The 17621-nt window shown below is 36.1% G+C and overlaps 1 protein-coding gene across 2 annotated transcripts in view; it reads left to right on the top strand.

The window, feature by feature from the left end:
- The window catches only part of MND1 (meiotic nuclear divisions 1), a 64659-nt gene extending 51149 nt beyond the window's left edge, over positions 1–13510 (top strand). For both annotated transcript variants that reach the window (XM_008527946.2, XM_070608851.1), the window contains 2 exons: positions 8702–8746; positions 13267–13510. In XM_008527946.2, coding sequence (XP_008526168.1) covers positions 8702–8746; positions 13267–13373 — 152 coding nt within the window. In that variant the 3' untranslated portion in view covers positions 13374–13510. The remainder of the gene's footprint in view (positions 1–8701; positions 8747–13266) is intronic.
- The last annotated feature ends 4111 nt before the right edge of the window (positions 13511–17621 follow it).

Below are 17621 nucleotides of genomic sequence, written 5' to 3'. Positions count from 1 at the left end.
CAGTGATCTCCTTGACACTAAATGTAGAGAACTTTTTTAGACTTTAACCTGTATTCATCCTAAATCCTTTTTCCCCAATGAAGATATTGTTTTTAAAATGTGCTTTTTGATAATGAGGAGTTTCTAGGATTTCTGCTGTCATGTTATTGCAGAACAGATTATATTGGATTAAAGGATTATGAGTTTCACAAATTGATTTTAATAGGATTTAGTTCTTAACAGCATGGCTATAGCACTCTATTACAACAATTAGTCTTGTCTCTAAGTTTGTCATGGTTTATTTTGAAACAATTTTTCTGCTACTAGTAGTTCTAACCCTTATGTTCTTGTAGATGTGGCTATGTCTTTTTTTTTTTTTTTAAGATTGTCACCTGAGGGGCCAGCCCCGTGGCTAAGTAGTTAAATTCATGCACTCTGCTTCAACAGCCCAGGGTTTCGCCAGTTCGGATCCTGGGCACAGACCTAGCACCGCTCATCAAGCCACACTGAGGCGGCATCCCACATAGCACAACCAGGAGGACCTACAGCTAGAATATGCAACTATGTACTGGGGGGCTTTGAGGAGGAGGAGAAGAAGAAGAAGAAAAAAAGATTGGCATCTGAGCTAACATCTGTTGCCAGTCTTCTTTTTTTTCCCCTCCTTTTCCCCAAAGCCCCCCAGTACATACTTGTATATTCTAGTTGTAGGTCCTTCTGGTTGTGCTATATGGGATGCCACCTCAGCATGGCTTGATGAGTGGTGCCATGTCTGCGCCCAGGATCCGAACAGGCAGAACCCTGGGCCGCCAAAGGAGAGCATGCAAACTTACCCAGGAGGCCACAGGACCAGCCCCGACATGGCTATGTCCTATCTCTTACTTATTTCTCAATAATTCTTGCAGGAAATATTTGTATTTCATTATGCCAGTTAAGTTATTGATATCATTAAGCAAGTATTACCAAGATTAGTTGCAAATATCCAAGAAGTGAGAAGTAAAAGCAGTAATTTATAAAAGATAGATTTTAATTTATCTACTCTGACCATTCTTAAGTGAGAACAGATAAAATAAGTTGTAGTAAAAATTGAATTTCCACAAAAATATTTGAAAGGAAATCTAGAAATACTTTTAAGAAATTTTCTTAGAAATAAATGCCAAGATGACAGTGAAAATGATGAAATAAGGACCTCTGAAAATTTACACTTCCATGAAAGCTGGCAAAAATTGTCACAACTTTTCCAGAATTCTAGAAACTAACCAAAGATTGCCAATTCAAGAAAAATGACTGAATCTCAGCAAGAATAGCAAACTTTGTGGTGTTTTTAACTTGCCCTATTCTCACCTACTCTCCAGCTCAGTAGTAACCTTGAAAAATAACAGTCCTGCATTCCTGGCATCAGAGGGGGCAGAATGGAGTGCAGCTCTTTAAGACCCTCAATCCCAAAGAATTGTCATTATTTGACATCTCTGATGGTTCCCTGAAGGCCAAATGCATGCAGAGGGCTGTGCACATTCTCAGGAAAGACCTAAGAAGGTCCTAATCTCTCTCCTCTGGCTGACCTTGACATTCTGTGAAAGCAGGAAGTGAAAGTTAAGGCAGAATTGTAAATTGCCTAGCTGAGTGTTGAAACATGCCCAACACACACACAGCCTCTCAGCAAAGACTTGGAGACTTACTTAGTCCAGGTGCTTAGGGAAATCTCTGTTGAGTCATTAGCTCCCTGGTAAGTGAACTGACTAGAGACTTCAGTGGGCACAGATAACAAAGAATACAGACTTTACAGAATTAATTCAGAGAAATCACTGAACAAATAATAACAACTACAACAAGTTACAACAACAACAAACCTGGGATGGGGAGAAGAATCTGATTTCCAGAGTTGCCACATTTTATTATTTAAAATGTCCAGTTTTCAACAAAAAAATTGCAAGACATGTGAGAAACAAGAAAGTATGGCTCATGTACCAAAATATGCACAATGTTGGACTTGCTAGATAAAGATTTTAATCAACTATTTTAAATATGTTAAAAGAATAAAGACAGACATGTCTAAGGAACTAAAGGAAAGTCTGAGAACAATATCTCACCAAATAGAGAATATCAATAAAGAGAAATTATTAAAAATGAACCCAAAAAAATGCTGGAGTTGAAAATATAATAACTGAAATGCAAAATTCACTAAAGGGATTAACAGCAGATTGGAGCTGGCAAAAGAAAGAATCACTGACTTGAAGATAGTTCAACTGAGATAATCTAGTCTGAGGAGCAGAAAGAAAAAAGAATGAAGAAACATCAGCAATCTCAGAGACCTGTGGTACAGCATCAAGTGTGCCAACATACATAAGGGAAGTCCCAGGAGGAGAGCAGAGAAAGGGCTGAATGAACATTTGAAGGAATAAGAGCTGAAAACTTCCCAAATTTGATGAAAAACATTAATCTACACATCCAAAAAGTTTAACAAACTCCAATTAGGACAACCTCAAAGAGATCTCCATGTAGACTCATCATAATCGAATTATCATAAAATAAACAGAGAATCTTGAACACAACAAGGAGGAAGTGACTCATCATGGATGAGAGATCTTCAGTCAGATTAACAACTTGTTTCTTATTAGAAGCCATAGAACCAAAGGCATTGGGAAGACATTTTCAAAGTGCTGAAAGAAAAAACCATCAACTAAGAATTTTATATCCAGAAACATTTTCCTTCAAAAGTGAAGGACAAAGTAAGATTCCCAAGTAAACCTCAACTGAAAGAGTTTATCGTTAGCAGACCTGCCCTAAAAAAAATATAGGAGGGGCCGGCCTAGTGGTGCAGTGGTTAAGTGTGCATGTTCCGCTTCGGCGGCCTGGGGTTCACTGGTTCGGATCCTGGGTGCGGACATGGGACCTCATGGCACACCATGCTGTGGTAGGCGTCCCACATAGAAAGTAGAGGGAGATGGGCACAGATGTTAGCTCAGGGCCACTCTTCCTCAGGGGGAAAAAAAAGGAGGATTGGCAGATGTTAGCTCAGGGCTAATCTTCCTCAGGAAAAAAAAAAGAAAAAAATATATAGGAGTCCTTCTCACTGAAGTGAAAGGACACTAGACAGTAATTTAATCAACTTGAAGAAATAAAGCACACTGGTAAAGGTTATTACGTAGGTAAATCTAAAGGATAGTATATATGTATTTTTTGTTTGTATCTCCTTATGTTCTCCTATCTGATTTAAAATACAGCAGCATAAAGCAATAATGATAAGCCTATATTATTAGGCACACAATGTATAAAGTGTAATTTGTGAAAAAAAGTGAGGAGAGGAATGAAGCTATATAGGAGCAAAATTTTTGTATACAATTGAAATTAAGTTTGTATTAATCCAAACTAGGTTGTTATAAATTAAGATGTTAACACTAATCCCCAGGGCAACCACTAAGAAAATCGCCCAAAAATATTTGGTAAAAGAAGTGAATTAAAGTGATACACTAAAAAATATCCATTGAATACAAAATAAGGCAATTGTGGAGGAATTAACAGAAATTTATATGACGTGTGGAAAACAAATAGCAAATGGCAGATGAAAAGCCTACTTTATCAGTAATTACATTAAATGTAAATGGATTAAGCTGTCCAATTAGAAAGCAGAGCTTGTCAGAATAGATAAAAACACATAGCCCAACTATATGTTGTCTTAATAAAACTGACATTTGACTCACAGACACAAATATGGTGAAAGTAAAGGCTGGAAAAAGATATTCTATGAAAACGATAACTAAAAGCAAGCTAGATTGGCTAAACCAATACCAGAGAAAATAGACTTCAAGACAAAAATTGTTACCAGAGACAAAGAAGTACAGTTGATAATTGTGGTGATAAAGGGGTCAACCATTCAAAAAGATATAACAGTTATAAACATATATACACTTAACAAAAGAGAACAAAAATACATAAAGCAAAAAACCAAACAAATTCAACAAGATAGTTAAAGATTTCAGTACTCCGTTTTGAGTAATGAATAAAACAACGAGATAGAACATAAGGAATTATGAGACTTAAACAATGCGATAAACCAGCTAAACCTAACACGTTTATAGAACGCTCCACCGATCAACAGCAGAATACACGTTTTTCTCAAATGCACGTGAAATATTCTTTAGGACAGACCATATGTTAAGCCTAAACAAGTCTCAATAAATTTAAATGGATTGAAATAACACAAAGTATGTTTTCTGATGACAGTGGAATGTTATGAGAGAGAACTAAAAGAAATTTGAGAAATTCACACATGTTTAAATTAATCAACACGCTTCTAAATAAGGATGACTCAAAGAAAATCACAAGGGGAATTAGAAAATACTGTGAGATACATGAAAACGAAAACATACAAAAGCTTATGGGATGCTCTGAAGCCATTGCTCGGTGGGAAATTTATTAACATTTTAACACCTGTGTTAAAAAAATGGCAAGCTCTTGAATCAATAACCTAGCCTTCCACCTTAAGAAACTAGAAAAAGAAGAGCAGACTAAACTCAAAGCAAGTAGAAGGAAGGAAATATAGAGAGTAGAGCAGAAATAAGAGAAATAGAGAACCGAAAAACAAGTGAAAATCACTAAGACCAAAAGTTGGTTCTTTAAGCGAATCAACAAAGTTGACACACCTTTAGCTGGACTGACCAAGAAAAAAGGAAGATTCAAATTACTAAAATCAAGAGTGAAAGAGGAACATCATCATCAACCTTATAGAAATAAAAAGGAGTATAAAGGAATGCTTTCAGCAGTTGTATGCGAATAAGTTTGATAAGCTAAATGAAATAAATGAGCAAATTCCTAGAAAGATACAAACTACCAATAATGTCTCAAACAGAAATATACTATTGAAATAGACGTGTAAAGTGTAAAGAGATTCAGTTAGAGAGGCCGGCCCAGTGGTGCAGTGGTTAAGTGCGCACATTCCGCGTGGCGGCCTGGGGTTCGCTGGTTCAAATCCCAGGGGTGGACATGGCACCGCTTGCCAGGCCGTGGTAGGCATCCCACATATAAAGTAGAGGAAGATGGGCATGGATGTTAGCTCAGGGCCAATCTTTCTCAGCGAAAAGAGGAGGACCGGCAGATGTTAGGTCAGGGCTAATCTTCCTCAAAAAAAAAAACAAAATTCAGAGATTAAAAAACTACTCACAATGAAAAGCCCAGTCTACACTAGTGAATTCTACCAGGTTAAAGAAGAATTAACTTTTCAAAGAAAAAGAAATTATAAAAAGAAGGAACACTTTCTGACTCATACTTTGAGGTCAGTATTACCTGATACCAAAACCAGACAAAGACATCATAAGAAAACTATAGATAAATATTGCTTGTGAATATAGACGCAAAAATTCTCAACAAAATACTAGCAAGTCAAATCCAGCAGTTATATATAAAGAGTATTCTACATCTTGTCTAAGTGACGTTATTCCCAGAGGTGCAAGGATGGTTGAACATATAAAAATCAATCAATCTAATACAGCATATTTATAGACTAATAATAGGGTGAACCCCACATGATTGTCTCAATAGACAAAGAAAAGATACTTGACAAAATCCAACAGCTTTTCATGATAAAAACAGTCAAGAAACTAGGAATTAAAGTGAACTTCTTCAATCTACTAAAAGGGCATCTACAAAAAATTCACAGCTAACATCATATTGAATGGCAGAAGGCTGTGTCCTTTCCCCGAGGATGTCTACTCTCACCACTTCTATTCAGCAGTGTACTGGAAGTCCAAGCCAGGGCAGTTAGGCAAGAAAGAAAAATAAAAGGCATCCATATTGACAAGGAAAGAGTAAAACTATCTCTATTTGCAGTTGACATGATCTTATTTATATAGGTAGATAGATGGCCCTAAACAATACACACACACACACACAAACAAACAAACAGAGCTAATACGTGAGATCAGCAGGATGAAGAGCACCAAAATCAATATACAAAAATCACTTGTATTTTATATACTAACAATGAACAATCTGAAAATGAAATTAAGGAAAAAATCCATTTACTGTAGCATTAAAATTAATATAACACTTAAGAATAAAATTAAAGTGTAAGACATACTGAAAACTACAAAACGTTGAATGAAATTAAAGACATGTAAATGGAAAGACATCCTTTGTTCATGGTTTGAAAGATTTAATATTGTTAAGATGGAAATACTCCCCAAATTAATCTACAGATTCCATGTAAAACATCAAAACTCACAAACTGTTTTTTTCGCAGAAATTGGTAAGTTGATCCTAAAATTCATATGAAAAGGCAAGGGACCCAGAATAGCCAAAAGAATCTTGAAAAAGAACAATGAAGTTGGGAGATTCAAATTTCCCAAGTTCAAAACTTACTACAGGGGCCAGCCCCGTGTCGCAGCGGTTAAGTGCGCATATTCCACTTCGGCGTCCCATGGTTCGTCGGTTGGGATCCTGGGGGCGGGCATGGCACCGCTTGGCAAGCCATGCTGTGGCAGGCGTCCCACATATAAAGTGGAGGAAGATGGGCATGGATGTTAGCTCAGGGCCAGTCTTCCTCAGCAAAAAGAGGAGGATTGACAGCAGATGTTAGCTCAGGGCTAATCTTCCTCAAAAAAAACTTACTACAAAGCTACAGTAATCTAGACAGTGTGGTACTAGTATAAGCATAGACATATAGGTTAATGGATTAGAATTGAGAGTCTAGAAGTAAACCCAATTGATTTTCAACGAGGGTGCCAAAACCATTCAGTCAGGAAAGAATAGTGTTTTCAACTAGTGGTGCTAGGCGCAAGTGGTTATCCACATGCAAAAGAATCAGCCTGGACTCCCATCTCACATCATATACAAAAAGTAACTCAAAAAGATGAAACACCTAACTGTTAGAGCTAAAACCATAAAACTAAAAGAAAACAGGTGTATATTCTGTATTCTTGAATTAGGCAACAATTTCTTGGATGTGACAACAAAAGTTCAACAAAAGCTTAGCAACGAAAGAAAAAGTAGATAAATTCAACTTTGTCAAATTAACAACTTTTGTGTGTCAAAGTACATTGTCAAGAAAGTGAAAAGAAAGCCCACAGAATGGGAGAAATGTTTGCAAGTCCTGTATCTAAGTGTCCGATATCCAAACACATATTTTAAAAAAACCTCTTACAACTCAACAATTAAAAAAATAATTTAAACATTGGCAAAGGATTTGAATAGACATCTTTTTAACAAAAATATACAAATGGCCAATAAGCATATGAAAAGATTCTCAACAACATTATCGTTGGGGAAATGTGAATCAAAACCACAATGAGATACCACTTCATACCCATTAGGATAGCTTTGCAATCATGTGATGCATAATGACATTTTTGGTCAATGATGAACTGGTCTCATAAGATTAGTACCATATAACCTAGGTGTGTAGTAGACTATACCATCTAAGTTTGTGTAAGTACACTCTAGTGTTTGCACAACGACAAAATCGCCTAATGACGCATTTCTCAAAACATATACCCATCAAGTGACATGTGACTGTAATAAAAAGAGTGGAAAATACTTGTTGGTAAGGATGTGGAGAAATTGGAACTCTTAGATTGCTGGTGGGACTGTCAAAGTGATGCAGCTACTTTGGAAAAGAATTTATCCATTGCCCAAAATGTTATGTATAGAGTTACCATTTGAACCAGCAATTCCACTCCTGGGTATGTATCCAAAAGAATTGAAAATGCATTCACACAAAAATTATTAAGTTATTTATATTAGCAGCAACAACCCAAATGTCCATCAGTTGACGAACGGCTAGACAAAATGTGGTATTTCTATACGATGGAATATTATTTGGCAGTAAAAAAATAACGAGGTATTGATACATGCTGTAATGTGGATGAACCTTGAAAACACTGTGCTAAGTGAAAGAATCCAGACATATATTGTATGATCTCGTTTCTATGAAATGTCCGAATAGGGAGATCCATAGAGACTGGCAGGAATAAGTGGTCTCCAGAGCTGGAGCGTAGCGGACTGTAGAGTAACTTCGTGATGGGTATGGGATTGCCTTTTGGGTGATGAGAATGTTCTGAAATTAGGTAGTGGTGACGGTCGTACAACCTTGTGAATACACTAAAAACCACTAAATTATACACTTTAATATGGTGACTTCTGTGGTATATAAATTATCTTTCAATAAATAAATGCCATCATTATAAATACTATTTATGCCCACTTGATCATGGCATTGCTGTGTGCTGTGTAGAGTAACTTGAAAAACATAAGTACAGATACACTTAATAGCAAGATGTATAATTAAATATAAAGTAAATATTTCCTCCTACAGGGCTACCATAATGACCATTAAAATTTTTTTAAGGTCAGGTTTATTGTAGTCTAATATATGTGTATAAACTTAAATTATTTTACCATTAAACTTAAGTTATTTTATCCTCTTTTGGTATTGCAAATTGAGAAACACATTTTGCTTAAACTTCCATGTTGTCTTTAAAGAAGAAAGTACAATAATAATGGTCATTTAGGAAAAGGAAATTGTTCCACTGACTTTCTATTCATGACTAATATAACTGCACCCATCTAAAATTTCCTTGGAAAGCTGAGCAGGTTCGTGAGATACAGTATGTCATTATATCAACTGTTTCTCACAGCCATTTTATTTGTATAACCTTTGGCTCATATAAAAAAAGTGAGTCTCTAGTTAGATGAAGATGATTATGTGTGTGTGTACGTTTTTTTTTTCCAGGTCAGGCAAATAAAGTAGCCAAAGAAGCTGCTAACAGATGGACTGGTATGTATTATAATAGCTTTAGTAAACTATAGTGAAACTTCTTCCATACTTGCTATCATGTGAAATGCAGAAGCTATTGTACATAGTTTTATTCAAGAAAAGACATTCTGGAAATGTATGTATTAATCAAGTTTTTATATATTAAATCATTTCAGTTGCTTAAGGTTATTTTTAAAAATCTTATTATGAGTCATTTTGTAAAGTATAAGATATTTTTGTAAAACCAATGATTGCTTCCAGTTTTAACTTTTGTGTAACTTTTCCCAGATAAGTCACTTGGGCTAATCACTTAACCTTCATATACATAAATGCAAGATACAACTTTAAGAGTTTCGTGGAATCCTAAAGATTTGTCTTCTTGCCAATAATAATAATAGCTAACATTTGTTGAGGGCTGACTATAAGCCAGGAATCGTAGAGTGTCTGTGGTGCATTCTCATTTTATCTCCACAGCCATCTTGTGAGGTAGATAGGACTATTATCCTTAATTTTAGAGATGAAACTAAGGCCATCAGGAGCCCATGGCCGCCTGCTTTTCTTACTGCAGAATCCAAGCTCTTACCCACTGCATGATACCATCTTCTCTGTATACTTGCTTTCATGTAAATGCTTCATCAGTTTGTTTACCAATGGATACACCCTCAGGTCTAGACCAGACATATTCTAAGAAATGGGAATTAATAAGGCTTTATCTATGTCTTAAAGTTTAAAATAAAGTTAATAAATAATGATTCCTGTGAATTATATACAAATGTAATTGGTATTGTTAAAACTGGTCCTAAAATTACACTGATGTTTTTCCAGTATTTTGTTATAAAATAATGGTAATTGAAATTTTCCATCCTGGCAAGTCTATAATGCCTTCACATGTATTACTCATCCTTCTGTTTCTGTGGGAGAGTACGAGTAAGATTGCATTGACGCAGAGATGCAGAAAACTTGAAGTGACTGCCTAAAGTCGAAGGTGATTAGTCACTGGAGGAACAGAGATTTGAGCCAGGTTCCCCTGACTCCATGCCAGGCCTCTGCATTTCACAAGAAGTTTAAGAATCGTTTTTCCTTGTCCATTTCAGAATTAAGTAGATTGATAAAATCAGTGTAATTGGCCTTTGGTTCAAATAAAATTACAATCTTATTTATTAAAAAGTTATTTCCTAAGTAATGTGATGCTTTAGTGATAAGATCAGAGGATGGTAAAATCAGCAAACTAACATTAAAGAAAAGAGAATAATAAAATATGTGTCCAATAAAGTATAAATAAATAATAAATACAGTGATATTGTAAGGGTTTGAGAAATACAGAATTTTGGATGAGAAAAAAAGCAAGCGGATTTTTAGGTTAAAAATAAGACGAGTCACAAAGTGATTTTCCTCAATAGTTGTCAGCAAGCAGCTCAGCAAACTTAGGAACAGGCAGCCTGTGTCTGTGGTGCCAAGAACTTGACTTTCAAGGGAATCCAGGTTGTGCTCCTTATTTGCTGTGTGACTTGTTGAACTTCTCTGAACCTGCTTCCTCATCTGTTCCATGTGGGTAATATCTACCTCAGATTTGGGGAGGATTAAAGAAGGCAGTTGGTAAGCCCTCAGCACAACATTAGTCACACAGGTAAACAAATACTCCCCTTTTCCCTTTCTCCTCTTCAAAAATCCTTTCCTGTTTTCCAGTTGATCATAAACTTCCAAAATTATTATATAAAAAAAATTTGAACAACTTTTTCCCCCCTGTATTTTTAGCTGAGAAAGAACCTGAAACTTTAAAAATCATGAAGGAAGATATTTTTAGAACAGCAGAAATAGCTGTTAAGAACCCTGTTCCCATGAGGTTACAGTTTGCTCCTTCCAGCATCAAAGTGTTATGAAAAGATCATGGAGTTAAATTACATCTCAGAAAACCTCCCTGACTTCAAAACAAACAAAAAGAAAACATCAGGAATACTTATAACTAGAAGTTGTTATGTAATTATTAAAGTTTGGTTTCTTTGTACTTAAAAAAGTCCTGAAATGTATCTAGAGTTGAGAATATTCACTGTTCAGTAATTCAGTATTTCAGTTTTGTAGAATGTGAGATTACCTTAGGGTATAAATATGACATCTAAATGTTTCGTGATATTAAATACACTTTAAATGTGACTTAAATTATATCATATAAAACCTTGCTTAATTAAGATAGTGAAGTTTTTATGACTTTGTATAGGAGGCATCTTAATGAGTGAGGGGAGATAAATGTTGTGAGGTCCTAACACGGACTCCTGACTATGATGTTGCCCCTCCTATTCCTATGTATATCTCAGGGATGCCTCCATATAAATTAACAGGAATTCTACCAGTCTTAAGGTTATCTCTTTTACAAAGAAAAAAACTTACTTTTTATCCATTTATAAAAATTTCCATATAATGGGAAAATTATTTGACAGGCAATGAACTATCAAGATTATGGGTAACATTGTCTTGAAGCAGACATCCAGTGGCCCAAGGACATGTTTAAATAGTCTTTTTGAATTGGTCCATTAAGCGTTGTTGTGAAGAGGCTTTTGTTTGTTCTTTTGTTTGTTTTTAATCTTTGAGAGTTTATAATAAAATGGTTTCTTGCCCTCGTGTGAGCCAGAAATTCCTTCCTGCAAAGGCTATAGCCTTACTAAGGCGCCTCGTTTTCCTCTCTTCTGATCCGAGTTTGAAGTCCATTCCTCCAGTCTCCCTACAGTGTTGCATCTGTTCTCGAATTTCCTGCAAATCTTTCTGTACTCTGTGAGCCCATTCTGGAAGACGTACACATAATACTTCATCTCTAACATACATATCACTTTGGAATTGATTAGTAAGAAACTGATTTTTCTCTCTCTATTCTTGTGTCAGCTTGAAGGCACAGGCTCTTTATGTTTTGGAATACGTGTAATGCATGTAATACCTGTCTTAGGTAGCAGTGGGCTCTCTATCCTCTGTAAGTGTTTGGCTGTGATTGACAAGAATGTACGGGTTGTGCAGACACTAGTAAAACTAAACAAATCATTCTGGAGTACCTCATGCTATTAGTATGCTCTCTTAGGTTCTTATGAAAAGTAGAGATTTGTTTTAAATTGTTACAAAAAGTAAAGACACATTATTCTGTTTGGTGTAGTAGTATTCACCTTAGAAATGAACTTCATTCCAAACGTTTAATTATCATTATTTGATACTTGGAATTAGACTTCCGAAAGCAATATTTTTAAATGTGATCAAACTCCATATATTAATTTGCTAAGGATACCGTAACAAAGTACTTCAGGCTGGGTGGCTTAAACAGCAGAAGTTAATTTTCTCACAGTTCTGGAGGCTGGAAGTCCAAAATCAAGGTGTCGGCAGGTTTGGTTTCTTCTTAGGTGTCTCACTCCTTGTCTTGTAGATGGCCACCTCCTCATTGTGTCCTCACTTGGTCTTTCCTGTGCGTGCCCCTGGCGTCTCAGTGTGTCCACGTTTCCTTTTCCTAGGAGGACACCAGCCAGATTGGATTAGGGCCCATCCCATGGGCTCGTTTTAACTTAATCACCTTTTTAAAGACCCACTTTGCAAATACAGTCACATTCTGAGATACTGGGGGGTTGGGACTACAACATACGAAGTTAGGGGAAGTGACACAATTCAGCCCATAACACTCCAAAAAAATCTATTTTAACACTTCCTTATCATTACTAATACAGTACTGAAAATTTTATAGAATACTCTGAACCAGAAAACTTTTTACCATTCTTTTTCTATATTTATAATAAAAATTCATTATAAAGGTGGTATATATTACATTAAAGAAAAGGTGTAAAATTAAAAAAAGAGAGCTGGCCATCATTCCTGCTCCCCACGTGCAGCCACTATGAGCATGTTGCTGTTGCCCCCTGTCCCTCACTGCCTGCGCATAGACACCCTGCCAGGTAATGAGACATTGGGGTTGCTTTTAGTTTTTTCTTTTCTCACACTGGGATAAAGATTTGACCATAAATCTTTGTACACAATTTATTTTATTTCCTTGGGATAAATTCCTTTAAGTAGATCTAACACTTCTTTCATTGGTAAAATTCATTTTAAATTCCCCCTAGAGGACACTGAGGTTACATCTGTTTCCATCTTAGTCTTAAGAGAGGAAAACCCCTTTCCCTCCGCCTCACCCCTCCTCTCTCACGCTGGCCCGGTTGTCTGGAAGCCATTACTCTCTGTGGGGGAGGGGAGAGGGTCCGGAGGGAATGTGTTCCCTTTGGAAACAGGAGCAACTCTAATTCCTGAGGTAACAGAATCCTGGCCTCTGCTGTGGAAATGTGGAAGAGGCACCCGCAGCCTTTCCCCGTCTTTACATTGTTCTTAAGAAAGGTATTCTTCAGTGACAACTAATCTACTAAATTTTTAATATATCTATTTATTTAACATACTCATAAGTATTTTCTCCTGAAATTAATTGCCCTTATTCTTGAAAGTAACAGAAGTGAAAAGAATATCATTATATTTGAAATGTTTTATGGTTTTCAATTCTCAAAAATATGTCTCAATTTTCTTTATAGATAACATATTTGCCATAAAATCTTGGGCCAAAAGAAAATTTGGTTTCGAAGAAAATAAAATTGATAAAAATTTTGGAATTCCAGAAGACTTTGACTACATAGACTGAAATATTCGTTGTTGGTGAAGGATCTGTGTGCTTGTGAATATGTAAATTTTTATATGATCCAACTAAATGTACTGAATTGTCATTTACCTATAACTGTGTTTATCATTTTACTAATTTTAAATAAAGTGTAAAGAGTAGGTGTTTTTCACTCTTTTTGATCCATCAAAAACAGGACGATAGCCATCCACCTACATTAGGTTTACAGATAATTTTTTAGAGATCAAAGCCATCATGACATGATAACATTTTTTAGTTTCAGTCAAATAAATATTAAGAACTAAGGGTACCTTTGAAGGCTCTATTATACACATACACCCACACATAAATGCTTGGAAATGACCTTTAAAACCCTAATGGCTGCTTTACTGTTTTTCAACATTTAGTGGAAAATGTCATTGATTCTCAGTATACTGCATCATATTTGCAAATTTCCCACAGAAAAAATACAGAAAGTTGTTGTTCCTAAAATTTAGAGTTGAGGGGACCGGCCCTGTGGTGGAGTGGTGAAGTTCGCGCACTCCGCTTCAGGGCCCCAAGGGTTTCACCTGTTAGGATCCTGGGTGTGGACGTGGCACCGCTCATTAGGCCATGTTGAGGCAGTGTTTCACATACCACAACTAGAAGGACCCACAACTAAAATATACAACTATGTACTGGGGGGATAGCAGAAAAAAAAGTTAAAATTTAGAGTTGGGTAGTAATCCCTTAGACATAAAAACTACTTTCTTTTGAATTTTTGATGGCTTTCTACTACAAAGAGTAAAGCACATGGCCCTTTGTCTTGATTTATGCACTTTTTATAACATGATGGAGTGGTATTAGTATGGTACACATCACCAACTGGAGTTCAGGGCTTATTTTTCCAACTATCTAAAGAGGAGTAGGTTAAAAATAATGTATGTCCTGTGTATATATGTTTTTCCAGTTCAGCTTAGGCATTTAGAGTATTTGCAGGCACTCCAAGACAAACTTAAAATCAAAACTAATATGTGTAATGCCTTTTACACACATGCCTTAATTTTTTTCCACACTATCCAATTTTGGTATTCTTTTAATTAACTTGAATGATACTCCATATGTCTGAAATGACCCAAATGGCATCCAAACCATTTGTTAGTGAATCTGGCCTTTGTATTGCACGGAGTTGCTCCGGGCCTGCTTAATCACTTCCTGGAGGTAGGCCTAGCAAATTGGTCCATTTTCGTTTGTTCTTGAGGCCAGTTGATGTTGCCTTAGGGCAACGGCTCTACTCACAGAAGAAAGTATTTGATGTGAGAGACAAAGAACAAAACATAAAAACCCATCATAAGCCTTTCCTTAAAACACTAATTGTGGGAATTTCAAAATTTCTCAGACCCAGTTTGCTATGAGAAAAGACGCTTCCTTGTTTAGAGAGAAGGTATCTATGTTCAAGAAGGAAGCCATTTTTAATGATCCCTAGAAGATTCTATTTTATAAATATTTAGCGACTTTTTTTTTTTAATTTGAGTCTATTTTATGGGGCTAGCACAACGATTGAGATGGAGTCTGTACATGAGCGAACCAGAGGTTGTGGTACCCTAATAAGCCAGTAGTGTGCTAGTTAATGTTTAACTAAACTGACTTTGGAAAGTGGGGGTAGGGCCTGATTTATAGTCTTTGCCAATTTGTGTGATATACATACTCCCAGCATGGCCATTTTCAGATTACCAACATGATGACAATGCAGATTTGGAAAACGTTCAGTAGCACACCATTATATGGTATTTCTACCATACAGATACAATAGATGGAAATAATCACAAGAGCATAGATAATGGTAAAATGTAAGATACTTAGGGACTGATGAGTTTTTAGTTTTAGTACCATTGTTTTTAATATAACATAGTTCATAATTTATGTAATTTGATCTTTAGTGATGGCTGTGTTTAACAGCTGGCTTGCTGTTACTTAAGAGTTGGCTCGCCTACTGCGGCACGTCACTGTTCTTAATCTTTAAGAGCTACTTCTGGGTTTACTCTTCCCTGAATTAGAGATACTGATTAAGAAGTCCAGGGACATTAGTCCAGCCAAGCTCTATATAATCCTTAGTACTGGATTGGTTTTGTTATTGATCTGAAGACTGAGTACGATTTTGGTAGACCTAGAGTCAAATTACTAGTGATCCAGGATCAAATTTGATTCAGTAAATAATGCTGTAGTTAGGCTGGCCTGGTGGCACAGCGGTTAAGTTCACACGTTCTGCTTAGGCAGCCCGGGGTTCGCCAGTTCGGATCCCGGGTATGGACATGGCACCACTTGGTAAGCCATGTTGTGGCAGGCGTCCCGCATATAGAGGAAGATGGGCACGGATGTTAGCTCAGGGCCAGTCTTCCTCAGCAAAAAAAAGAGGGGGATTGGCAGCAGATGTTAGCTCAGGGCTAATCTTCCTCAAAAAAATTTTTAAAAATAATGCTATAGTTGATATTCCCAATATCTTTTCAATGGATTGTGGAGTTTAAAAGGTTTTTGAGAGCTGATATCTGTCGTATCAACTTTCTTCACGTGTTATTTTTAAAGGATTCTAGGAAAGAGATTTTACAGTCTCCTAGTGAGTTTCACAATTGTTCAGAGCCAAATTGAATCACTGAAACGTCCTTTCTGAGGTTGGGCCTGGACCAGAGCAATCCATAAGGGTGAATTGGAGGTGACTTTTCCTCTGATGTTTGCCACATCATTAGTCTGATGGGATTATAAAGTTCTTGGCCTGTCTCAGAAATAGATGCTATTATCCTTAACTTTATCAAACATGATTCTCTTTAAGGGATTAGAAAAGGAAATGAGTACAGCTGGCAGCCAAGAAGCAAGAAATCACCTAATAATTCTTGAGGAGAAAAGTCTAAATTGTAAACCTGATCATACTGTTTTTTGAGAACATGATCGGAGTGAAATAGAACACATTTTTCAGCTAACAGCATCATTTGTAAGAGCAGTTAAAATGTGACAGATGGTGGGAAAGTGTCTTAAAATTATGCATAAACTCCCTTTCAGGATATGCTTCCTGAATACTGTCTATATACCAGGAGGAAAATGTACTGCATTATGAAATGGCCCAGTGCAGTGAATTTGTGTATATTATACTTACCCCAGCTTGATTTTTTTCTTTTTAATTATTTCTGAGTGATGGACGTCAGGTAATGTCATCTCAAGGCTGATGATTTCTATTAACCAAGATTGGCAGGCTACCGCCCTGAGAACCAAATCCAAGGCCGGTCTTTTTACAGCCCTTGAGCTAAGAATGTCTTTTTACATTTTTTTTAATGATGTGAAAATAGGAATATGCAACAGAGGCTGTACTTGGCCTGCAAAGCCTAAGATATTTATTATCTAACCCTTTATGGAAAAAGTTTGCCTACCTCCAAAAGATCAAAAACTGACAGCCTGTGAGTTAGATATGACCATGTTTATTTTGCCCAAACTGCATTTTGTTTTTAATTTAAATTAGTTACCAACACAGTCACATGTAAAATATCACATGTAAATTGAGATTTTCAGCTTCTTTTGGAAACTGGATGATTTAGCAACCCTAAATCCTTATTCCACACGGCGGCCAGTCAGCTAGGGGTGAGTAGGACCTCTCAATGGTAGAGTTCATTTCTCAGAGGAATGCCAGCATATACCTTTCTTTATGTCACAGTTTCATTCCAAGTTGACAAACTGACTTGACATCAAACTTTAGTTTCAACCTTTCAAATTCCAAAAAAAATCCTCCTGCTATTTTTTTAAATCAAGACTGTATTAAATTTATAAATTAACATGATGATGAAACATCTTATTCAAGAACAAGGGATGGTCTTTCCATTTGCTTAGGCATACTTTTGAGTTTTCCCAGTAGTTTTAAAGTTTTCTTCACATAATTTTTCACACTTCTTAAGTGTATTCTTAGGAATTTCATCTTTTTAGTTGCCATTGTAAATGGGGTTTTCCATCTTATTTTCTAACTGGTTATTATTTATGTATCTGAAGGCTACTGGTTTTGCATATTAATTTTACACTGCTATCTTGCTAAATTCTTTTTTGTTTGAGTTTGTCTTATAATTTCTGACATTTTCCAGGTAGCCTATCATATCATCTCCAAATAGACATAGTTCCAATTCTTCTTTTCTAATTCTTATGCTTCTAATTGCATTCACGAATACCACTCATAAAACTATAGTGGAGATAGAGGATATCTTTGTCTTGTTTCTGAAATCAGTAGGAATGCCTTTATTATTCCTGTATTAAGTAAAA

Source organism: Equus przewalskii, chromosome 2 (genome assembly GCF_037783145.1).
Source record: "Equus przewalskii isolate Varuska chromosome 2, EquPr2, whole genome shotgun sequence".
In the NCBI taxonomy this organism is placed as follows: Eukaryota; Metazoa; Chordata; class Mammalia; order Perissodactyla; family Equidae; genus Equus; species Equus przewalskii.
Note: the sequence above shows the minus strand (reverse complement) of the source record. Positions and strands in the feature narration are given on the sequence as shown.